This window comes from Spermophilus citellus, assembly GCF_964194105.1.
Source record: "Spermophilus citellus genome assembly, chromosome: 10".
NCBI lineage: Eukaryota > Metazoa > Chordata > Mammalia > Rodentia > Sciuridae > Spermophilus > Spermophilus citellus.
The window spans coordinates 72,691,391-72,716,707 of NC_138197.1; the positions used below are offsets into that span (position 1 = coordinate 72,691,391).

General features: G+C 46.1%; 1 protein-coding gene across 1 annotated transcript; it reads left to right on the plus strand.

Moving 5' to 3' along the window:
• The first annotated feature begins 1,659 nt into the window (after window positions 1-1,659).
• On the plus strand, window positions 1,660-23,348 carry ESPL1 (extra spindle pole bodies like 1, separase). Its single transcript, XM_081310602.1, has 31 exons — window positions 1,660-1,873; window positions 2,466-2,557; window positions 2,737-3,795; window positions 4,066-4,170; window positions 4,335-4,455; window positions 6,462-6,598; window positions 7,976-8,169; window positions 9,460-9,699; window positions 9,921-10,065; window positions 10,164-10,302; window positions 10,536-10,675; window positions 11,247-11,381; window positions 13,452-13,571; window positions 14,972-15,143; window positions 15,527-15,655; window positions 15,781-15,937; window positions 16,463-16,572; window positions 16,907-17,898; window positions 18,238-18,610; window positions 18,808-18,969; window positions 19,493-19,706; window positions 19,805-19,995; window positions 20,505-20,632; window positions 20,741-20,863; window positions 21,310-21,465; window positions 21,578-21,748; window positions 21,860-21,964; window positions 22,109-22,224; window positions 22,399-22,482; window positions 22,623-22,787; window positions 23,063-23,348. Exons 2-31 carry the CDS (start codon window positions 2,477-2,479, stop codon window positions 23,262-23,264), a joined length of 6,366 nt encoding a protein of 2,121 aa, XP_081166728.1. The 5' UTR covers window positions 1,660-1,873; window positions 2,466-2,476; the 3' UTR covers window positions 23,265-23,348.
• Window positions 23,349-25,317: the final 1,969 nt, after the last annotated feature.

The window sequence follows — 25,317 nt, forward strand, 5'->3', positions numbered from 1 at the left end:
AGTTCAAAGCCAGCCTCAGCAACTTAATAAGGCCCTAGGTAACTTAGCAAGATCTGTCTCAAAAAGAAAAAAAATAATAAAAAACTGCTGAGGATGTGGCTTAGGGATTGAGCACCCCTGGGTTCAATCCCTTGTACCAAAAAACAAAAACCAACACAAAACAGAGCAGCCAAGACTAAAGGTGCACACCATCCTGCCCATAACTTGAATTTAAAATCAAATAGGTATAATAAGCACATCAGAAAAAGAGACCTAGAACACTCAATAAAGAATATGTAAAGCTGGGCATGGTGGCACATGCCTGTAGAACAGTTCAGGAGGCTGAGGCAGGAAGATCTGAGTTCAAAGCCAGTGAGGTGCTTAGCAACTCAGTGAGACCCTGTCTCTAAATAAAATACAAAATAGGGCTGGGGCCTGGCTCAGTGGTTAAAAAATATGTAAATGAGAATGATGTATTGAGAAAAATACTGTATTCATTGGTCAAAAAATTTATAAACAATAAAACAAAATTTATGAACACTTCCTCCCTTCTGGGTCCCTTGCACTACAGGATATATACCTGAAATGTTTGTAATGCACATTTAGCACCTGCATAAATAGTACATTACAATACTGAGTTATTGTTCTTTTAAAAAGTCTTCCTTGCCAGATTCTCAGTTCCATAATGATAGAGAAGGATGATTTATCCAGCAGAGTACATCAAGGAAAAGCTAACTGGAAGGCTTGGAGGAAGTAGGAGAGAGAAGCAGCTCCTGCTCAATCTGTATATTTGGGGAATGGTTAGTACTATTAAAGACTATGAAAGAGCTGAAAGCAGTGGTGCATGCCAGCTTCTCGGAAGGCTGAGGCAGGAGGATGGCAAGTTACAGTCTGCAAAATTTAATGAGACCCTGTCTTGAAATAAAGGGCAGCGCTGGGGGTTGGGGTGTGGGAGGTGTGGGGAGTGGTGACATAGGTTAGTGGTGGAATACCACTGGGTACAATTCCAAATACAAGGAAAAACAAAACAACTGGGATGAAAGATTCCGGTGAATGAACTGTCCTAGTTCTTCACCTCAATCACAACCTCTTCCCAACCCTACTCTTTATCCCATATCAAAGAGCACTAGATCCTATATTCCTCATTCAATCAACAGAAGTAATAAGGCTGGAAGGCAGCGAGAATGGGCACTAGCGCTGGAGGTCGTTATAGTACTCATTTCTTTGACCCCGTAATACCGTATTTATAAAGGATTTCGTAGAAGGTTACACCCCCTTGTTTTCCTAGTAACCAAATAGCGTGAATTTCTAAACAAGTTTTTTGTTGTAATCTAATCTAATTCCCTTCTCTTAACATTCAAACACCTGCCGCAGCTCAGAACTAAAGCGAGAAAGTGGCGAAGATCTGGCCTTCCCTATAGCGACGAAGAGGGCAATAACTGAGGAACTTGGGCTGGGGATGTGGCTCAAGCGGTAGTGCGCTCGCCTGGCATGCGTGCGGCCCGGGTTCGATCCTCAGCACCACATACCAACAAAGATGTTGTGTCCGCCGAGAACTAAAAAATAAATATTAAAAATTCTCTTCTCTCTCTCTCTCCTCTCTCACTCTCTCTTTAAAAAAAAAAAAAAAAAAAACTGAGGAACTCAGCCCTGACTGGGAAAAAAGGGGTGACACGCGCCCCCAAGAGGCCTTCCTTCTCAAAGATGCAGTCCACGACGCCGGCTGGAGTCACGTGACGGGCCGCGGGGCGGGTAAACTACAACTCCCAGAACGCCGCGCGGCCCGTCGGCGTTAGGCGCTCTTGCTGATTGGCCGCTGGAGATATTTGAAAGGAGGGGCTGGCGCGGAAAGCGAAGATTATTTTGGAGATCCTTGTGGAGCACGGATCTGGAGGTGAGTCCTAGAAGGAGAGTTATTTTGGGTGCGGTAAGGCTTGGAGGGGCTCGTGAACGTGTATTCGCGCCAAGTTGTATGGGTTTCCCAGCCCTGACTTTGGGGAGAGGCGCCGGCAGCTCTTCGAAAGTTTGGGACGTCCTGATGGGCGCCATAGAATTTGGTGGAGGCCTAAAGCGTCGAATGGCGGAGTAGTGAAGACGCGGATCGGCCTGAAGAAAGAGAGAGAGGAAGCTTGGCGTCCTGGCATCGTTTTTTCCGGAAAGGATTTTTTTTCTTTTACTACTGGGGATTGAGCCCAGGGCCTCGTGCATACTAGGCAAGCACCCTACCACTGAGCTACACCCCCAGCTCTTTTTATTTTATTTGAGACAGGGTGTCACTAAATTGTGCAGGCTGGCCCTGAACTTGCAAATCTCCTGCCTCAGCTTCCCGAGTAGCTGGGATTACAGGGGTGTGCCACCAAGCCCAGCTTTCCGGCTAGGATTTCGTATGGAACCTTTGCCTAATATCTGCCACTGCCTTCAAGTCCTCTTTGTTAGCTCCATTCCAAATCTTTTCTGCCATTTCTAATCTGTTTTCTTTTCCGTAGCTTTCCGCACCATGAGGAACTTAAAAGGAGTCAACTTTGGGACTCTGCTGAGCAACCAGAAGAAGGCTGAAGAGTTGCTGCCTGACTTGAAGGTGGGGGTGTTGTCTAGCTCAGGACACACCTGGCTTCCCAAGCTCAGCTGTTTTGTGTTTTGCCTTATTTTGAAGAGATGGATAAGTAGAGGACCTTCTCTGGAGCAAACTCATTCTTAGTTCTTTTCCCTACTTATTTCTCATCTTTCCTAGCCTCATGCATCTTTCTTTTCTCCTAGGAGTTCCTGTCCAAGCCACTAGCTGGTCTTCCTAGCAACCGATCTGATGCTGAGAAGAGACAGATTTGTGATGCCATCCTGAGGGCTTGCAACCAGCAGTTGACTGCCAAGCTAGCTTGCTCTGGGCACCTGGAGAGCCTGCTAGAGCTGGCAAAGCTGGCCTGTGATGGCTACTTGATGTCCACCCCCCAGCGTCCTCCCCTCTACCTGGAACGCATTCTCTTCATCTTACTGCGGAATGTTGCTTCTCAGAGAAGCCCAGAGGCTATGCTTTACCTTGCCCAGCCTCTCCATGCTTGCTTGGTGCAGTGCTCTCGACAAGCTGCACCCCAGGATTATGAGGCCGTAACTCGGGGCAGCTTTTCTCTGCTTTGGAAAGGAGCAGAATCACTGTTAGAGCGGCGAGCTGCATTCTCGGCTCGACTGAAGGCCTTGAGCTTCTTAGTACTCTTGGAAGATGAAAGTACTCCCTGTGAGGTTCCTCACTTTGCCTCTCCAACAGCTTGTCGAGTGGTTGCTGCCCATCAGCTATTTGATGCTAGTGGGCATGGTCTAGATGAAGCAGATGCTGATTTTTTAGATGACATGCTCTCCAGACATGTGATTGGAGTCTTGGTCAATCAAGAAAGTGGCTCTCATGGCCCTCTTTCGCCCCAGAGGGCCCTCTGCCTTTTGGAGCTCACCTTGGAACACTGCCGTCGCCTCTGCTGGAGCCACCACCATGGAAAGGCCGCTGGTGCAGTGGAGAAGGCTCATGAATACCTAAGGAATACCAATCTAGCCCCCAGCCTCCAGCTATGCCAGTTGGGTGTTGAACTGCTGCAAATTGGAGAGGAAGAATCTCGGGCAGTGGCCCCGCTTCTGATAAAGGCATCAGCTGTCCTGAACCACGGTATGGGGATGCCATCACCTCCTCTCCGGGCATTGTATGACACCTGCCAGTTCTTCCTTTCAGGCCTGGAGCGAAGCATCAAGAAGCGCTGTGGACTGGATGCTATTCTGAGCCTCTTTGATTTTCTTGGAGGGTATTGCTCTCTTATCCGGCAACTGCGGGATGGGGTGAGTTAAGGACCTGGAGGTAGGGCGGGATGTGGATCTGTGAACTTAATACAAGTCTAGAGTCTGGCAAGATCTGGTTCCTCTTCGTTAAACTGCTCTCTGGATTATGCCTGGCATGCAGCCTAATCTATCCTAAGAGGTTTATGGCCCCTCCCAATGTCCTTCCTCCTCCCTGAGAGCTGTGTCAACTCTCTAGAACTCTGGGGAGTCTTCAGCTTGAAACTTACTTCATCTCTGCTCCTAAAACCCACCTTCCCCTTCTTTCCTTAGGTCCATGGGGACTGTACCAAGCAGCAGCAGTCTTTGCTTCAGATGCACTTTCAGGGTATTCACCTCTTCACTGTGATGGTTTATGACTTTGCTCAAGGCTGTCAGGTACCATCTGGGAATGAAGGAATCTGAACAGGGGCTTATGGTCTTGGGTTGCTCTTCGGGAGAGCTCTGGGGTGGTGTTTTGGCTTTGAGTGTGGAGTGGGGTGAAAGTCACCTTGGACCTGGCATGACTCTTCTCACCCTCAAGCCCCTTCTTGTCACTTTAGGTAGCTGATTTGGCTGATCTGGCCCATCTAGTGGAGAGTTGCAAATCTACTGTTGTCTGGATGCTGGAGGCCTTAGAAGGTCTGTCAGGCCGAGAGCTGACTGACTACCTGGGGATGACTGGTTAGTGCCCTGGGCCCAGATACAGGGTTCTTGGGAGGGTCATCACTCCTTAGGCAGATGAATAGTACTTGATGGATCATTCTGGCCACTGAGGGGGCTCTTTGTGTCTTAAGGAGGCAGTAAAAGAGGTGTTTATAAGGATCAGTTGCTTTTTATACTAGTGAGGAGGCTAAAGAACAGGCATTAATTTTTTTTTCCTCCCCTCATTGACTTCGAAATTTGATTTGGTGTTTATTTTGGGAAAAATATGCTGAGGCTGAGACAGGAGGATTGCAAATTCAAAGCCAGCCTCTGCAACTTAGTAAGACCCAGTCTTAAAATTAAAAATAAAAATGACTGGGAATATTGCTCAGTGGTTAATCACTCCTGGGTTCCATCCCTGGTACCAAAAAAAAGAAAAGTTTGTATGTGCCATGCAACTTTATGACCTTTGTATTTAAATTTTTTTTTTTAAAAGAGAGAGTGAGAGAGGAGAGAGAGTGAGAGAAAGAGAGAGAGAATTTTTAATATTTATTTTTTAGTTCTCGGCGGACACAACATCTTTGTTGGTATGTGGTGCTGAGGATCGAACCCGGGCCGCACGCATGCCAGGCGAGCGCGCTACCGCTTGAGCCACATCCCCAGCCCTGTATTTAAATTTTAAAGAACATTTCTAACTGTTGATAGTGACTCACACCTGGAAACCCAGCAACTCTGGAGGCTAAGGCAGGAGATTGCAAGTTCAAGGCCAGCCTCAGCAATTTGGCAAAACTCCCATTTCAAAATTAAAAATAAAAAGAGCTGGGGGTGTATCTCAGTGGTAGAGTGCCACTGGGTTTAATTCCCCTGTAGCAACAAACAAAAAATAAATAAATAAAAAGAATTGAGGATGTAGTCCAGTAGTAAAGTGCTCCTAGGTTTAATTCCCAGTAACAAAAATAATAATAATTGAATTATCAATATGTTAGAATGTAATAAAAAATATAGGAGGAGGGATAACTGGGTGCAATGGTACATGCCTGTATCCCAGCTACTTGGAAAGCTGAAGCAGGAGGATTGTGAGTTCAAGACCAGCTCAGCAATATAACAAGGCTCTAAGTAACTTAGGGAGATCCTGTCTGAAAATTTAAAATAAATAAATAAATAAAAAGGGCTGGGGATATAGCTCAGTGGTAAAGTACCCCTGAGTTCAATCCATAGTACCTGCTCCCCTCACCCCCAGAAAAATATCCCAGCTACTTGGGACAATGAAATAGAAGGCTCACAAGCTTAAGCCTACCTTGGGCAACTTAATGAGATCCTTTCTCAAAATATTTTTTAAAAGGGGCTAGAGATGTAGCTTAGTGGAAAAACACTTGTCTAGCATGCATGAGAATCTGAACTCAATCCCCAGTACTTCATTAAAAAAAAAAAAAAAGGCGTGGTGTGGGGGAAGTAAAGCAGGATTAGAAAGGGATTTAGGAGTTCATGAGTGAGGGGGCAAGTTACCATCTGAAGTCAGAGATTCTGGGCAGGTCTCATACAAAGAGCCATGTGAGCAAAGACTTGGAAGAAGGAAGGGAGCTAGCCATGTTGATAGCTGGGAAAGAACATCTCTGCCAAAGGAAGCAGAGCCAAGTCCCTGAGGCAGAAGGGGTGTATTTGAAGAATATCAAGGAAGTTTGTGTGGCTTTGGTGGAGTGAGAGAAGGAGAAGGTGAGAGACAGACCAGAATGTTTCCCCTTAAATGCTGATCTTGGAGCATGGAGTGAGACTGGCATGTGAGGAGAGATTGGTCTTCTGTGGAAATGAGGACTCAGCCCTAGTTAAACAAGAATGAAAGGGTGTGGGTTCACTTAATTGGAATGGAGGGCAGAGGGTGACTTGGAGTAGGTTGGGGGCCTGCCCCTCTCTCATTCCCTAGAGATAGGGGTGCCTGTCTGATCTGGAAGCTGCAATGCTGACACCAGGTTGAACTTCTCTTTACCTCTCCAGCAAGACAGGGCAGTGGGAATCATTCCTGTGGTTAACTTTCTTTTCTCCTGCAGCCTCCTACACCAGTAACTTGGCCTATAGCTTCTATAGTCACAAGCTGTATGCTGAGGCCTGTGTTGTCTCTGAACCATTCTGTCAGCAGCTGGGCTTGGCAAAGCCAGGCACGTATCCTGAGGTGCCTCCTGAGAAGGTAAGAGGGAATAAGAAGGGCAGGAAGGGAGGTTATGTAGTAGGGGCTTGAGTAATGTCAAAGGGTGGGATGGGACCCTGCCTTGAAGTAGGGGGTTTAGGAGCTACATGTTTGTAGCATGGGGCAGTACTTCCCAAATCTCACTTGTTCCGTTACTTCATTTTTTTCTTTAGGTTAATTGACTTTTTATATTTAGTCTTGTCTTAAGCTGGTGGTTCATAACCTGGCTGCATTAAATCACCTCAGTGAATTTTTTTTTTTTCTTTTTGGTGATACTGAGGAGTGAACCCAAGAGTGTTCTACTGCTGAGCTACATCCCCAGCCCTTTTTATTTTTTAAGACATGATCTTGCTAAGTTGCCAAGGTTTGTCCTCAAACTTGTGATCTCGTGCCTCAACCTCCCAAGTCACTAGGATTATGGGTGTGCACCAGTGTGCTCAACTCTGAGTGAACTTTAAAAATTTCTCATTCCTGCTGGGCAAGATGGTGTGTGCCTGTAATCCCAGTGACTCAGGAGGCTGAGGAAAGAGGATCATAAGTTTGAGGCCAGCCTTGGCAACTTAGGCCCAGTCTCAAAAAATAGGGGAGGGGCTAAAGATGTAACTCAGTGGTAGAGTACCCCTGGGTTCAATTTTCAATCTTAAAAAGAATAAATAAATCCTGCCCCAAGTTAATTGCATCAAAATTTCTAGCACTGGACCATAGGCATCTACATATTTTAAAAGCTTTCTCCAAGATGGTCCTTTGCACCAATGTCTTAAACAAGAATACCTGTGAAATGGTAGGTGGGTTGGATAGGCAAGTGTGGTAAAGGACTTTGGGTTTCATGTCAAGTGAGGCAATGAGTGTCTAAAGGATTTAAGTGGAGGCCCTACATTAGATTCTCATTTAAGTTGCTCTGGCATCCCTGTGGCAAAACTGGGTAATCAGGCTGCTATTGCAACCTAGGCAGGAAAGGGTGGCTTGAGCTGAACCAGCTGTGCAAGGGATGAAAAGAAGCAGATGGGTATAAAAAGTTAAGGTTTAACCTGATAAGTGACTGGCTGGGAAGGAGAAAAGAGAAGGAAGAGCTAGGACGGCCTTGCATTTCTGACTCAGCACAAGGCAGTTCCAGTTGCTGAGGGAGGATTACAGGAGGAAAAACAGGTCTTCAAGGATGTGGGTGATGACTATAGGGAAGGTTGGGATGGAAACCTATCAGTCTGAGATCACCAAGGTGTTTAATTCTCAGATATCTTCTGATGAGGGTGGGAGTGGAGCAGGAGGACCACCTGCCAATCCCCCATCACGGGGTGCATGTGATTATAAACATATCCTCCCACTGCACACATTCACCTGTTCCTCCCTCCAGCTTGGTCTATCCCTGTCTCCTGTCAGTTGCATAGGTGCTTCCTGCTGCACGTAGAGAGTTTGAAGAAAATGGGCAAACAGGCCCAGGGCTGCAAGATGGTGACCTTATGGCTGGCAGCTTTGCAGTCCTACAGCCTAGAACACATGACTGAGCCAGTCACTTTCTGGGTTCGAGTCAAGATGGATGCTGCCAAGGCTGGAGACAAGGAATTACAACTAAAGTGAGTTGCTCCATGGATCGGGTGGCTTTTTGTACTCATGGTTGTGTCCCTTAATCCTTATATCTGAGAAAGGCAGTGATTCCTTTATTAGTTATGCATTGAGTGCCTACTGTGTGTCAGCCACTATCTTACATACTTGGGGTATAGTGGTATATTTGTGGAGTTTATATTCTCCTTGCAGAAATATAAAAAGCAAGTATATTTCATATGTTTCATGAAGACAAACTGATTTGCTAAAAGAGGAAGCAACTTTTTTTTTGTTTTCTATTGGGGGATTGAACCCAGGTGTGTTTAACCACTGGGCCACATCGCCAGCCCTTTATTCTTTTATTTTGAGGCAGGGTCTTGCTAAGTCACTGAGGTTGGCCTTGAACTTGCAATCTTTCTGCCTCAGCCTCCCAAATCTCTGGGATTAGAGGCATACTCTTCCATGCCTGGCAAGGGAACAACTGTAGATGAGCCTTTTTGAAGAAGTGATAAATGAGACCTGAGGATGTGGAGGAATCTACTATTTAAAGATTTCAGGCTGGGGTTGTGGCTCAGCGGTAGCGCACTCACCTAGAGCGTGAGAGGCCCTGGGTTCAATCTTCAGCACCACATAAAAATAAATAAATAAATAAAAACAGAGGTATTTGTGTACAACTAAAATAAATAAGTATATATATTTAAAAAAAAGATCTCAGGCCGGGTACAGTAGTAGCATAGGTCTGTAATCCTAGTACCTCAGAAGACTGAGGCAGGAAGATCACACGTTTGAGACCAGCCTCAGCAACTTAGCAAGGTCCTTAGCAATTTAGCAAGACCCTTTCTCAAAAATAATAAATAAAAGGAGCTGGGGATGTGGCTCAGTGGTTAAGCACCCCTGGGTTCAATTACTGGTAACAAAAAAAAAAAGAAAAAAGAAATCTCGGAAGAGAATTCCTTTTAGAGAAAGTAGTAAATACAAAGGCTCCAAGGTGAGAACAAGCTTGGGAACAGCTTGAGAAAGCCAGCATGTTGGAAGATTGTGGCATGGGGTATAGGGTAGGAACCATATGGAATGAGGTGGTCAAGGTGGGCAAAGGCAGAAACACATAGGGCTTTATAGGTCATGGGTAAAGATTTGGATGTGATTTTTAGTGGCAGCCCACTGCAGTATATTAAATAAAGGAGAAATGCTATCTGATTTAGAGTTTTAAAGTCACAAATAAGCTTAGAGAAGTCTAAGCCAAAACTGGGACTCCTTGCTATTGGTGCAGAGTTTTCATGCTTTCCAGAATCTTCTCTAGTGCTAAACCTGCCCTTTCTCAGGACTCTGCGAGACAGCCTAAATGGCTGGGACCCAGAGACCCTGGCCCTCCTGCTGAAGGAAGAGCTGCAGGCCTATAAGGCAATACGGGCTGATACTGGACAGGAACGCTTCAATGTCATCTGTGACCTGCTGGAGCTGAGTCCTGAGGAGACACCGGCTGGGGCATGGGCACGAGCCACTCACCTGGTGGAACTGGCTCAGGTGCTATGTTACCATGACTTTGCCCAGCAGACTGACTGGTGAGAAGGAATAACTGGTGAAGCCACTCTTGCTCCTTGTCTTGATCCTCTTATTCTCTTTAGGGTCCGTTTTCCTCTCTGTGTTGCTTAGTGTCCTCTCATTTTGTGGGCATGGAAGCTCATTCAAATGATTCCAGCTATTGCTGTTGTAGAACAGGCCCTTTCCAGGGTGCTGTGGTCAGTACCTATTGTGGGCTCAGCCTAAGTACATCTTCTTACAGCTCTGCCCTAGATGCTATCCAGGAAGCCCTGCAGCTCCTAGAGTCTGTGAAGCCCAAGGTGCATGCCAAAGATCAACTTCTGGATGATAAAGCACAGGCCTTGCTGTGGTTCTACATCTGTACCTTGGAGGCCAAAATGCGGGAAGTGAGTGAAGTTGAACAGAATTGTGTGTGGGAATCATTTGCCCTGGGCTCCCAGTAAGCTGGTACCAGCCCTGTTTTTACCTTGATCTACCCATCCAGGGTATTGAGCGGGATCGAAGAGCCCAGGCTCCCAGTAATCTGGAAGAATTTGAAGTCAATGATCTGAACTATGAAGATAAACTCCAGGAAAATCGTTTCCTGTACAGTAACATTGCCTTCAACCTGGCTGCAGATGCAGGTGAGGGCAGTAAACACAGTGTGGCATGGACATCTTCTTTTTGGTTTCTTTAAAGCAGAATAAGGACTCACTAGTATGGGAGATGCTGGCCTTGTTGTGGGGAGGTGGGTGGTAAGGTAGGGAGGCAGAGGTTTAAGGGTAGAGAGAAATAAGGGCAGAGGATGTTATGAAGAAAGCCATATTCTCTGAGATGGCCCATGCACTGAAGGTGGTCACTTTCTTCTGAATTATAGCTCAGTCCAAATGCCTGGACCAAGCCCTGGCCTTGTGGAAGGAGTTGCTTACACAGGGGCAGGCCCCAGCTGTGCGATGTCTCCAACAGACAGCAGCCTCACTGCAGATCTTAGTGGCCCTCTATCAGCTAGTGGCAAAGGTAATGAATGGGACAGGGCATTAATGGAAGCACTTGAAACAAGGGTAAGTCAGAAACTGAGCTTCTTGGGCCTATGAACCTGCTAAGAATCACTGCACATAAAAGAGCTTTGTTAACTAAGAGCTTTCAGCCATTTTTAGCACAGGGAAGGGTAACTCAGCCCTAAATTTGAATCTGGGCTCTACCACATATCTGTTAGGTGTGTTAACTTAGACAAGCAACTTAATCTATGTGAGTCTTAGTTTCCTGTGCTGTAACATTGGGTTTAGAAGTTGCTATGAAGATTGAATGAGTCAATGCATGTAAACATCTTGGTACGGGTGCCTGGCACATAATAAGCACTCAGTAAGTCCTGGCTATTGCTGGTGATTGGAACGTAGGCTTTAAATCAAAAGAAGTAGGGTGGTTTGCAGGATTCCCAAGGATGACTGATGGTTCTCTATGTGTAGCCACATTCTATCCAGGCCCCAAAGTCAGATTGCTGCCCAAGGTCCCAGTGGGTCAGGGAATGGAGGGTAGAAATGGAAGCTTGCATGGCAGCAGAGTCAACTTGGTATTTCTGGTTGCCCAGCCTCTACAGGCTCTGGAGGCTCTCCTGCTTCTTCGGATTGTTTCTGAGAGACTAGAGGACCATACAAAGGCAGCTGGCTCCTCCTGCCACCTCGCCCAGCTCCTTCTGAGCCTCGGCTGTCCCAGCTATGCCCAGGTGAGTACCAGTCATTCCAAGTCTAGAGGCTATAGGTGACACATGGCTTTGCAAGCCCATCTTTTCCCTGAGAAGATAGGATACTGAAGGAGCAGCTTCTCCCCCTTGTACCCCATTGTTGGACTGCTGTAGACTGTGGAGTGTTGAGAGGTGACTATGGGGAGAAGCAGTTTTTTTACTTCTTAGTAAAAGGACTGATTGATCATAGGTCTTAACTATGGCTCCAGGAAGCTGCCCATCCTGCATTTCCCAAATTGTTTCCTTTGCCCTAGTTGGTGCTTCATCCATCCTGGTTAGCTGTCACAATGTCTCCTAGTTGGTCTTTCTTTCTTTCTTTCTTTCTTTCTTTTTTTTTAGAGAGAGAGAGAGAGAGAGAGAATTTTAATATTTATTTTTTAGTTTTTTCGGTGGACACAACATCTTCGTTTGTATGTGGTGCTGAGGATCGAACCCGGGCCGCACGCATGCCAGGCGAGCGCACTACCACTTGAGCCACATCCCCAGCCCTCCTAGTTGGTCTTTCTTGTCTTCAGTTTCTCTCTTTATTTATTTTTTCTTATTTATTTATTTATTTATGTATTTATGTATTTATTTATTTATGTATTTATTGTGCTAGGGATGGAACCCAGGGCCTTGCACATGGCTAGGCAAGAGCTCTGCCATTGAGCTACATCCCTAGCCATTTCTCCTTTTGCAACTTGATCTTCTACCACTAGTAGGAATTGGTCTTATCTTACGTCTTTCTTGCTGAAAAGATTTTCATGGCTTTTCTGCTACCTAAAGAATACTATCCAGACTCTACTGCAGATCTTTTTTTTGGGAACGGAGTACTGGGGATTGAACTCGGTGCTCTACCACCATGCTACTCCCAGCCCTTATTTTTTTGAGACAGAATCTCACTAAGTTGTTGAGGTTGTTACTAAGTTGGCCTTGAACTTGTTATCCTATCTCAGCCTTCTGAATAACTGATTACAGGTACCACACCCAGCTCTATTGTAGTTTTTTCTGTTCTAGTTCATGCTTTTTCTTCCACCTCCTCCCATGAATCTTTTGCCAATACTTACTGGTTACTTTATGTTTATTGTTTGTCCCTCTGTCTTCAGTTATATTGATTTCTCCACCTGAAATGGACCTCTTTCCTCAACCTTCCTTTTAGGAATTGAACCCAGGGTGCTTTATCACTGAACCATATCTCCCACCTTTCTTGTATTTTATATTGAAACAGGATTTCCCAAAGTTGCTGAGGCTGGTCACAAACTTATAATCCTCTTGCCTCAACCCCCAACTACAGATAAAGCATTTTATACATCTACTTCTTAAAGGACAGAATCAATCATTTTCCTGGGTCTTCCTGCCATTGAATAGCACTCATGGCATTTTTTCAAGATTATATACATATGCCTGTTTCCCCACTCCTTTTGAGCTATTAGATGACGAGAAAAGTTATTAAGAAGGTTCTGTACATTTTTTCCATCTAATAGGAGGAAACATAAACTTGTATTTATTTGCTTCTTTCCTTTATTTATTTTTTTTATTTTTTTATTTAAAAAAAATTTTTGTTTTTATTTTTTAGTATTTGGCGGACACAACATCTTCATTTGTATGTGGTGCTGAGGATCGAACCCGGGCCGCACGCATGCCAGGCGAGCGCGCTACCGCTTGAGCCACATCCCCAGCCCTGCTTCTTTCCTTTAAAAAGAATTTTCTAGCATGGTAATCAACTGTTAGATGAAAATTTCAATGAGCAAACAATTTTTAAGAAGACTGTAACAGGGTTGTGGTTGTGACTCAGAGGCAGAGCACTCACCACGTGCGGGGCCCTGAGTTCAATCCTCAGCACCACATAAAAATGAATAAATAAAATAAAGGTATTGTATCCAACTACAATTAAAAAACAAATTTTAAAAAAAGAAGACTATAACATGTGAAATAATGTAATATTCAATTGGCTTTGTAAACAAACATTTTCTTGTGAATGCTTTACTTCACTTTAGTTTGAAGAACCTAGCTTCTTCAAAGAACCTAGTTTCCTCACTAGCATGTTCACATACCCTCTGACTGCTTCTTTAGGTGTACCTGGAAGAGGTGGAATCAAATCTGAAGCTTCTTGATCAGACCACTGACACATACATGCTCCTTTCCCTCACCTGTGATCTACTTCAAAGTCACCTCTACTGGACTCACCAGAAGGTATATTTTCTTTTTTCTGGTGGTGCGGATTAAAACCAGGGCCTTGCACATGCTAGGCAAGCAGTCTACTCCTAAACAACACCCCCAGCCCCATATCTCACTTTCTTAAAAGCCCCAGAGGTCCTGAGTATTACAAGGATTTTAGGATTTTCAGGATATTTGGGTTCTGAGATTTCCCTGGAGCTAGGCAATATGCTGCTGACCTGGAGAAGCAGTAGAAGTTTCCTAGCCTTGCCCTTGTTTGTCTTTTCTAGTTAAAATATTATCTTTTTCATTGGTTTGCAGTTTTTAGAGTGATGAGGGGGATTAGAAACTGGGAAAAGAGTGGTCCTGGGAAGGTACCAAAGCCCTATACTAGAAAGCCAGTGGAATCCAAAACACCTGAGTTTTCTCCCAAACTAGCTGTGTGTTTGTCAAGTCTTGTACCCTCTCAGGCTTTAGTTTTTGTTGTTGTTGTTGTTGTTTCTGGTGTGTGTGTGTGTCGGGGGGTACCTGGGATTGAACTCAGGGACACTACCACTGATCCACATCCCCAGCCCTGTTTTGTTTTTTTATTTAGAGACAGGGTCTCATTGAATTGCTTAGCACCTTGCTGTTGCTGAGGCCTAGTTTTTCTTTATCTTTTTTTTTTTTTTTTTTTTTTTGTGATGCTTGGGATTGAACCCAGGACCTTGTGCATGCAAGGCAAACACTCTACCAACTGAGCTATATCCCCAGCCTCTATTTTTCTTTTTTTTTTTTTCCATTTTTATTTTATTTATTTATTTTTTTATTTTTAAAGAGAGAGGGGAGAGAGAGAGAGAGAGAGAGAGAGAGAGAGAGAGAATTTTTAATATTTATTTTTTAGTTCTCGGCGGACACAACATCCCTGCTGGTATGTGGTGCTGAGGATCAAACCCGGGCCGCACGCATGCCAGGCGAGCGCACTACCGCTTGAGCCACATCCCCAGCCCCTTTTTTTCCATTTTTAAATTGAGAGGATTGGCTTGGCATGGTGGCACAGTCATATAATCCCAGCAACTTGGGAGGTTAAGACAGAAGGATTGCAAGTTCAAGGCCAGCTTTAGCAACTTCGCAAGACCCTCTCTCATAATAAAAAATGAAAAGGACTATGGGTTGGGGCTGGGGCTCAGTGGTAGCACACTTGCCTGGCAAGTGTGAGGCACTGGGTTAGATTCTCAGCACCACATATAAATAAATAAAATAAAGGTCTGTCAACAACTAAAAAAGAAAGAAAAGGACTAGGGATGTAACTTAGTGGTAGAGTGTCCCAGGTTCAATCTCTAGTACCAAAGGGGGGTGGGAGGGAAGCAGGGAATTGGGCCACATGACCTGCAAAGGGATCCCAAGCTCCAAAATCCATATCTGACTGCTCTCCTTTGGCCCTTTGTCTCACTCAGGTGGATGAGGGCGTCTCTCTATTGCTTTCTGTCCTTCGGAATCCTGCCCTCCAGAAGTCATCCAAGGCTTGGTACTTGCTGCGCGTCCAAGCCCTGCAACTGCTGGCTCTTTACCTTAGCCTCTCATCGAACAGCCTCTCAGATGCCCTGCGGGAGCAGCTCTGGGCACAAGGTGAAATAGTAGAGCAGATGGCCCTTCTTGGATAGGCATAGTTTGTCTATTGTCAGCTTTTTTCAGCCCTTGTTCCCTCTGCTGTCCAACCATATGCAGCAGCCTACCTTGGATCTACACAGAATAGACCTGGAATAGCAAATAAGTTTTGCTTCACCTGGTGCCTCTTATTTATTAAGTAGGGACTATTTGGAATACTAAACTAGAGAGAATTCTGTGATTCCATGGGATCTTAGAGGGACAGAATTCTATGATTAACTAGCTCTGTCTTCCTTGGGTGAAGAAGGAAAAAGAGCAGTAGCATGCTTTGCTATCTTACTGGTTGAATGTGGCAGAGTGCTGGACACAATACTTTCCTCCGTTTTCCACCCTACCCACCACAGGCTGGCAGACACCTGAGACAGCACTCATAGACTCACATAAGCTCCTTCGAAGCATCATCATCCTGCTTCTGGGTAGTGATGTACTCTCTATTCAAAAAACACCCGTGGAGACATCGTTTCTGGACTATGGTGAGTGAGGAAGAGAGCAGGGTCCTGTGGAAATAGATGGGCCAGACAGTGGGGCTGGCAGTTTTGTCTCCTTAGGATCCAGATTGTGGCTGAGTATTAAGGTCTTGACTCTTCCTTTACTACAGGTGAAAATCTGGTACAAAAATGGCAGGTTCTTACAGAGGTGCTGAGCTGCTCGGAGAAACTGGTCTGTCGCCTGGGCCACCTTGAGAGTGTGAGCGAAGCCAAGGCCTTTTGTTTGGAGGCTCTGAAACTTACAACAAAGCTGCAGCTGCCTCGCCAGTGAGTGGGGGGCCTAAGAAGATGCAAATTCTGCCCCTTAGTGCCATGCATTCCTGACCATGAATTCCCAAACTACTCTAAAAATTACATGATACATTTAGAGGGGTTAGTGAAAGAAGGCATTCTATGGCTAAGTGGGAAATGCTGAGTTAATCATAGCTGGATGTTTTATTCCCTACAAGACTCTGCATCTTATTTAGGATGCTAATATGCCTTATAAATCTCCAAAGGAAGTCTGATATGTTGCCTTCCCTAAGTTTAGTTGCCTATGGTATTTTTTTTTTTTTTTTTTTTTTTTTTTTTTTAGGAATACAGTTGAGAAATCCTGTCCTAATGCACAAGGATGAGTTGGGATGAGATAGAAATATAGAGGGGTTTTCCCCAGGGAGTGTAGAAGTCAGCTTTAGGGAGTGTAGAAGGCCTCCTAGAGGCAGGGAAAGACAATGATGGCTCTGCTTTGGAAAAGAGCAAGATTCCAGGAAACTAAGGCTTCCAGTCATGGGTTCTATCTCCTCTCCCAACAAGGTGTGCCCTGTTTCTGGTGCTGAAGGGTGAGCTGGAGCTGGCCCGCAGTGACATCGACCTCTGTCAGTCTGACCTGCAGCAGGTTCTGTTCCTGCTTGAGTCTTGCACAGGTGAGCAGTTGTGTGGTCTGCCTGTAGATGGTGGGTAGCACACAAGCTGTAACATGTCACCATGTAAAAAGGTTTAGTTCCCCCCAACATCTTTTTTTTTTTTTTTTTTGTACTGGGAATTGAACCAGGGGTGCTTTACCACTGAGCTAAGTCCCCAGCCCTTTTTTAAACAGGGTCTTGTTAAATTGTTGAAGGTCTCATTAAAGTGCTGAGGCTGGCTTTGAACCTGAGATCCTCCTGCCACAGCCTCCTGAGTCACTGGGATTACAAGCATGTGCTATTGCACCTGGCTTTTTTCCCTAGTTTTGTAATTCTTCTTCTGTTCTCTCCCTAGAGTTTGGTGGGGTGGCCCAGCATCCAGACTCTGTGAAGAAGGTCCACCTGCAGAAGGGGAAACAACAGGCCCAGGTCCCACATCCCTCACAGCTCCCAGAGGAGGAACCCTTCCTCAAAGGCCCTGCTCTGGAGCTTGTGGCCACTGTGACTAAGGAGCCTGGCCCCAATGTACCTTCTACAAATTCCTCCCCAGTCCTGAAAACCAAGCCCCAGCCCAGCCCTGGCTTCCTGTCCCACTCACCCACCTGTGATTGTTCACTGTGTGCCAGCCCTGTCCTCTCTGTGGTCTGTCTGCGCTGGGTGTTGGTCACAGCGGGGCTGAAGCTGGCCATGGGCCATCAGGCCCAGGGTCTGGATCTGCTGCATTTTGTGCTGAAGGGTTGCCCTGCAGCTGCTAAGCGTCTCAATCAAGCTCTCCAAGCTTTCCTGAGTCACAAAGTTCCCCCTACTTCCATCCCAAGCCTCTTGGATGAGATCTTGGCTCAGACATACACACAGCTGGCACTAGAGGGCTTGAGCCAACCATCAAACAAGAGCCTGAGGAAGGTCGTAGAGTTGGGGCTGAAGTTCATGACAGCGCGAATACATCATTTGGAGCCTTGGAAAGCAAACCTGCTCTTGATTCAGGCCCTTTCGAACCTGGGTAGCCCCAGCTGCTGCACTACTCAACTTTTTGCAAGTTCTTGGGGATGGCAGCCACCATTAATAAAAAGTCCTCCAGGCCCAGAGCCCTCAAAGACTCGGAGCCAAAAGTGTTCAGGACGAGGGCGCCAGAAGATATCCTGTGCTCCCCTTTCCCTCCATAATACCTCTCAGAAAGGTCTGGAAGGTGGAGGACCACCCTGTACACCTAAGCCTGCAGGCCACATCAGGCCAGCTGGCCCTCGTGTTCCTGTTCCCTTCACTGTATTTGAAGAAGTCTGCCCTACAAAGAAGCCTGAGGTTCCCCAGGCACCCAGGGTACATCACAGGGTCCAGACACGCCTCAAGGTGAAGTGGGACTGTGATTAGGTGGTTTTTGGGGGGAGCAGTCCTGGAAGAGAGGGTTTTGCAAAGCAGTGTTCCTATAGAATAGCTCCCCAGGACCTAGCAGGACCCTTCCATTTTTCATTATGCTTCCTTCCCTTTCTCATCCTTCCTCCTCGTCTTCTGTCCGCCCAGTTCCACCTTGGACCTTAGAAGTCATTGCCTGGATTAGGAGAGGCAGGTGTAATATGGGAAGTCTTCCAAAGGCCTGGGTGATGGTGCCTCCTGGCATTCCACAGTGCCACCTGCTGTTAAAAGATGTTATTGAAAGCCCCTTGGCCTTTCTCCCTTTCCCTGATCCAGGTAAACTTCAGTGATGACAGTGACTTGGAAGACCCTGTTTCAACTGAAGCAAGGCTTGTGGAGGAACCTAAAAGACGGGGCACTGCTTCCCGGGGCCGAGGCCGGGCTAGGAAGGGCCCAAGCTTGAAGACAGATGCAGTGGTTGCCTCAAATAGTGTTCCTGGAAACCCTGGTCTGAACAGTAGGAGTCGGAGGGCCAAGAAGATAGCATCAAGACATTGTGAAGAACAGGATCCCCAGATGGCCCTTTATGACCAGGCCAGGCAAGGTCCTGAGGTCATGAGGGCCATCCCTGAGGAGGAGCTGGATGACAATAGGATGGAAATGAGCTTTGAGACTCTTAGAGGCTCAGATGGGGAAGACTCTGCCCCAGGTAAGATGGCAAGGCATGAGAGGTAGAGGGTGTGTGGGATTTTTGTTTTTGTTTTGGGCAGGGGGAGATGTCCCTGGGGCCAAAGCAGTCTAGGAAGAAAAATTATTTTGTTGGCTCTCGGGCAAGACTGTAGCTCCAGGGAACAAAGAGGATGACAGGAGAAGGGACTCCATAAAAAAGGCATCCTCTCTTCCCAGGTGGGAAGGCACCAGCTCCTGGCTCTGATGCAGCCGTAGGAGAATGTGAGGTGTTGAGACGAGATTCTAACAAGGAGGAGTTGCCCATGCCAGGCCCAAAGAAAGGGAACAACAGGGACTTCAGTCCTTGGCCCCAGCTCCCCTCAGAACCTGTAGCCATTGGTGAGTATACCAACCATTGAAGTTTGGTTACTTGGAGAGAGCTGAGCTTCTTGGTCCTTTGTTCCCTATGTCTTTCTATTCTGTCTCGTTTTGGCTTTGGATTCCCCCCTGCACCCAGTTGAATCTCACCATTCTGTGTAGTAACTTAACCTCTCTGAACATCTATTTCCTTCCCTGTCCAATGGGTCATAGGGAGGACTGAATGAGTTGATGCCTGCTAATTGCATAGCACCCCACTTGGAACATCACCCTTCATGAATGATAGCTGCTCTTTTTTTTTTTTTTTTTTTCCAGTTGTAGATGAATGCAACATCTTTATTTTATTTTATTCTTTTGCGGTGCTAAGGATTAAATCCAGTGCCTCACTCATACTAGACAAGCGCTCCACCACTGAGTCCCAGCCCCAGCCGGATAGCTGCTTTTTTCCATGTGGGAGATTATGTAGGAACTCCTCCTTGGAAGTTTTCTTTCTCTTTCTGAAATAGGGAATTCATCTTTAACAAGAGTATCAACCTTCCTCTAGGTCTTTCAACCTTGGATTCCATTTGTGACTCACTGACTGTTGCTTTCCGTGGGGTCAGTCACTGCCCTCCTAGTGGACTCTATGCCCACCTCTGCCGCTTCCTAGCCTTGTGCCTGGGCCACCGGGATCCTTATGCTACCGCTTTCCTTGTTGCGGAGTCTGTCTCCATCACCTGTCGCCACCAGATGCTCACTCACCTTCATAGACAGCTCAGGTGAGTGCTCACCATCACTGAGGCTCATGCTGGGCAAACTGCAGAGAGGGCTGAGACTTTGAAGGAGAGGAGCTCACTCCAACTTGTGTTGTCTGCAGCAAGGCCCAGAAGCACCATGGATCACTCGAACTGGCAGACCAGCTGCAGGGGCTGAGCCTCCAGGAAAAACCTGGAGATGTCCCCCTGGCCAGCATCCAGCGTCTCTTTTCCTTCAGGACTTCAGAATCTCACCAATTCCTCAAGCCTGAGAAGGAGAGTTTCCAGGAGCTCCTGGGTCTGATCCCCAGTGGTACGGTGGTAGGGGAGCTGTTTTGTCCTCTTCCATATCTTCTTACTGAGTTGGGTGGAGGAGTTTAAAGCATTGGTCAGTTTATATAGATTTGCATTCCTTATGTCATACCTTTTATCTGTTAGCCATTTGTTTCTGTCATCAAACAAACATCCCCTGAATCAGGAAGTCTTGTTTTTAACCTCAACTTTGGTTTACCAGAAAATTCAGTGTCATTTTTCAGATCTGAGTTCAGTTGTCTGGGGTCTTCCTATACTTACATAAAACACCCAGACAGGTGATTTGAGTGCTTTACTCTGTGTAGGAACTTTGTTGTGGGGGACACAAAGAAGTACAAGTTCCCTGTCCCTAGGGAAATGTTAGGGCAGGAAAAAGTACCTGAACATCCAGTAATCAGGAAAGACTTCTTGGAATTGTCTTGAGAGATGGATAGGAGTATTGCATACAGAAGATAGGGACAGGAATTCTCATAACCATTGACATGATTTTGAGTGTGTCCTGTGTATCAGGGGTGACTGTCTGTGTGTTGGCTCTGGCTACCCTCCAGCCTGGAACCGTCGGTAACATCCTCCTGTTGACCCGACTGGAAAAGGACAATCCCCCAGTCACTGTGCAGATCCCCACTGCCCAGAGCAAGGTAGGGTTCCCTGTGGCCTCTGATCAAGCCATTCATATCTTGTGGTTGGGGGATAGAGAAATGGTGATCCCTAGGTGAGCCAAGATCTTGCAACCCCATCACCCACAGTTCCCACTGAGTTTGGCCCTGAGAGAGTTTGATGCCATCCAGAAGGACCAGAAAGAGAATAGCAGCTGTACTGACAAGCGAGCATGGTGGACAGGGCGGCTTGCACTGGACCGCAGGATGGAGGTGTGTACTGGGAGGAGGGCACTCAGGCCTGCCTCAGAAATGACCCAAGGGTTGCCAGTACCTTCCCTGGCAGAGGTCCTGGGTCAATGCTGAGCTACTTCAAGTTCTTTCTGAAAGTGTAGGCCTCAATAAAAATTATCACTTGGGGAGGGTTTTAAATAATAAAAATTCCAGACTTGAAGGGGATATGACAATTGTGTGTTTAAAGATACACAGAAGAAAAAAAAAAAGCTTCCTGGCTTTAGCTTTCATTGCCCACCTGTTCATATCTGTCATATTGTTGTAGTGATCTATAAGGATCTAGACTTTTAACCTTTTATGACTGGTAGGAAGGTAAGTAAGACAAATAAACATATTAGAAAACCCCTTTCCTCAAGTCCAGAATGTTGATGCCTATGGGGAAAGAAATCCAACTTCTTTAACTGAAGTCTCTATCGCACTCCTAGGATCTCATCACTTCCCTAGAGAAGCACGTGTTGGGTTGCTGGAGGGGGCTGCTGCTGCCATCCAGTGAGGAGCCTGGCCCTGCCCAGGAGGCCTCCCGCCTACAAGAGTTGCTGCAGGAATGTGGCTGGAAATATCCTGACCCCAATCTGCTGAAAGTGAGTTCAGGAAGCAGAGAGGGAAGCCATTGTACTTGGTTCTTTCACCCCAGCCCCAGTGAGTGAAGACGGATGGCAGCTAAGGCACCCATTAACTGCTGCTCCCCTACAGGTTGTTCTCAGTGGTGCCAGTATCCTCACTGCCCAGGACATTCAGGCTCTTGCCTTCGGGCTGTGCCCCACTCAGCCAGAGCGAGCCCAGAAGCTCCTGAGTGAGGTAGTAGGGCGTTTACAGGGCCAGATGGCACCAAGCAATAGGCACCTCGTCTTGGTGCTAGACAAGGTAAGGAGTAGGACAGAGGGGTGGTGTCTAGTGGGTAATGGTTATCAGCTAACCCCAGGCTCCTGCTTATACCTGGCTCAGGACAGTAACCTCAGAGTGCTTTTTATCCAGGACCTGCAGAAGCTGCCATGGGAAAGCATGCCCAGCCTCCGTGTACTGCCTGTAACCCGGCTGCCCTCCTTCCGCTTCCTGCTCAGCTACTCCATCATCAAAGAGGTGGGGTTTGGAGAATAGGGGTCTGGGGACGATTGGCAGAAAGAGCAAAGAGTCTTAGTAATGGATCAAACAGGAAGAAGGGCTTACAGTTTACTGGAGGTCAGGTCTTCTGCTGGGTCCTAATCACCAGTATCTCTTCCTTAGGGTGGGGCTTCGGCAGTGCTGAGCCAAGGGGTGGATCCGCGAAGTACCTTCTATGTCCTGAACCCTCACAATAACCTGTCAAGCACAGAGGAGCAATTTCGAGCCAATTTTAGCAGGTCAGGGGGGTAAAGGCAAAGGGCGTATGGGGAATGGTAGAGATTAAATACAGGGACAAAGTGCCTTTTCTCCAGAATCGGAGGTTGTGGCCGACCTGCTGTCTACTGTTTCTTTGTTTGCCACGTGACCCCTGCTGTATAGTTCCTATTCTGACTCCTACTTTTTCCTTGCAGGGAAGCTGGCTGGAGAGGGGTGGTCGGGGAAGTGCCAAGCCATGAACAAGTGCAAGCAGCCCTGACAGAGCATGACTTATATATGTGAGTGCTTAGGGCATGGAGGTGGAGAGGGGCAGTCCCAAGGATGGTATCACCATGGGTTGCTTTGTTACTTTAGAGCCTCTGGAACCATAGGCAGAAGCCTGTAGGTCAATACTTACCTCACTTCCTTTCTGCCGTAGCTATGCAGGGCATGGGGCTGGTGCCCGCTTCCTTGATGGGCAGGCCGTCCTGCGGCTGAACTGCCGGGCAGTGGCTCTGCTATTTGGCTGCAGCAGTGCAGCCTTGGCTGTCCATGGAAACCTGGAGGGAGCTGGCATTGTGCTCAAGTACATCATGTCTGGCTGGTGAGGCCTCAGGGGTGAAACCTGTCCCAAGTCATTAAGACTCCTGCCCCCCCACCCAGGTTCTTTCCCACTGAATCCCTCTGCTTTTATGCCCCACCTGCCTACCAAACTATTTCCCTGGCATGCCTTAGCCCTCTTCTATCCTTCTAGAATGATGGGCCAAGGAGCTCTTCATTGGCACAATCTCTTTCTCTGCACCCATCACCATCAATCATACTTCCAAGTATATTCTGTTATAGAACCTTTACTTTGTATTATTTCTTCTCTTTTCCCAGCCCATTATATCTAGGTAATCTCTGGGATGTGACTGACCGAGACATTGACCGCTACACAGAGGCTCTGCTACAGGGCTGGCTTAGAGCAGGCCCAGGAGCCCCTCTTCTCTACTACATCAACCAGGCCCGCCAGGCTCCCCGACTCAAGTATCTTATTGGGGCTGCACCTGTAACCTATGGCTTACCTGTCTTTCTGCGGTAACACCTTGGTAGAAGCCATGTGATTGTTTTACCAATCTTAAATTTAACACTTAGTGATTTTCCCCAGGATTTTATATAAAATATTTCCTTTTAATTTAATAAAGATATATCATTTAAACCCCATTTTGTGTAGTGTGTCTGAGAACCATCTAAAGACAAGACAGCTTCTTCCCTTCCACTGTGTGGTAGGTACCATAACTAGACAAAAATAGCTTGCAGGAGTTCAAGGGTTTTGCTTTTTGTGGTACTGAGCATTAAACCCAGTGCCTTGGGCATGATGGGCAAGCACTCTACCGCTGAGCTACATTCCCTACCCTTTTTTAATTTTTATTTTGGGGCAGGGTTTTGCTAAATTGCCTGAGCTTGGCTTGAATTTGTGATCCTCTGGCTTCACCTTTCTAAGCAGCTGGGATAATGGGTGTGCAATGCAGCACTGACTTTTTTTTTTTTTTTTTTTTTTTTTTTTTTTTTTAAGAGAGAGTGAGAGACAGAAAGAGAATTTTTTTTAATATTTATTTTCGGCGGACACAACATCTTTGTTGGTATGTGGTGCTGAGGATCGAACCCGGGTCGCACGCATGCCAGGCGAGCGCGCTACCGCTTGAGCCACATCCCCAGCCCAGCACTGACTTTTAAGAGTTCAAGTTTGAGAGCTTTGGGGGGAAAAAAAAAGAAAAAACAAAGCCACAGGACAAAGCTGGGCCTGGCTGTGCCTCAGCTGGAGGAGAGAGCAATGAAAATATTGCAAGTGCATTTTGGAAGGACAGTGATGGGCCCATTGAGAGGCTCAATGTTTCAGTTGCTCTGCCTTCCTCCTACATGATGTTAGGGGCGGTTCCTCGCTTTTCCCTATAGCTGCTACACTTATCAGTACCAGTACTTTAGTAACAGATTCTGTGGGGTTCTACTACTAATGTGGCTTTTGTCTTCCATCTAAACTATTAAATTCCTGGAAAATACATTTTACACTCTCATGTGTCCCTCCTAGCAAGCATATAGTAACACATTTTTTAAAACACACATATGTGTCTGTGTGTGTGTGTGTGTGTGTGTGTGTATACACACATAGTTTTCTTTTTAGTTGTCAATGGAGCTATATTTTTTAGTTGTAGATGGACATAACACCATTTATTTTATTATTTTTTATTCTAATTTGTTATATATGACAGCAGAATGCATTATAATTCATATTATACATATAGAGCACAATTTTTGTTACCTCTGGCTGTATACAAATTAGAGTCACACTATTCATGTCTTTATACATGTACTTAGGGTAATGATGTCCATTTCATTCCACCATCTTTCCTACCCCCATGCCCCCTCCCACTCCCTCCCTCCCCTTTGCTCTATCTAGAGTTTGTCTAATTGTCCTGTGCCCCCCCTCCCCCCGCAACCTCATGATGAATCAGCATACTTATATCAGAGAAAACATTCGGCATTTGTTTTTTTGGGATTGTCTAACTTCATTTCGCATTATATTCTCCAACTCCATCCATTTACCTACAAATACCAAGATTTTATTCTCTTTTAATGCTGAATAGTATTCCATTGTGTATATATACTGCATTTTCTTTATCCAGTTATCAACTGAAGGGCATCTAGATTGGTTCCACAGTTTAGCTATTGTGAATTGTGCTGCTATAAACATTGATGTGGCAGTACCTCTGTCGTATGCTGTTTTTAAGTCCTTTGGGTATAGACCAAGGAGTGGTATAGCTGGGTCAAATGGTGGTTCCATTCCCAGCTTTCCAAGGAATCTCCATACTCCTTTCCATATTGGCTGCACCAATTTGCAGTCCCACCAGCAATGTATGAGTGTGCCTTTTTCCCCACATCCTTACCAACACTTATTGTTGTTTATTCTTTTTAAAAAATATTTTTTAGTTGTAGATGTACACAGTAGCTTTATTTATTTGTCTTTATTTTTATGTGGTGCCAGAGATCGAACCCAGTGCTTCACACAAGCACCCCAGCCCCTGTTGGTATTCTTAATAGCTGCCATTCTGACTGAGATGAGAGAGTAGTTGTGATTTGCATTTTAATTACTAAAG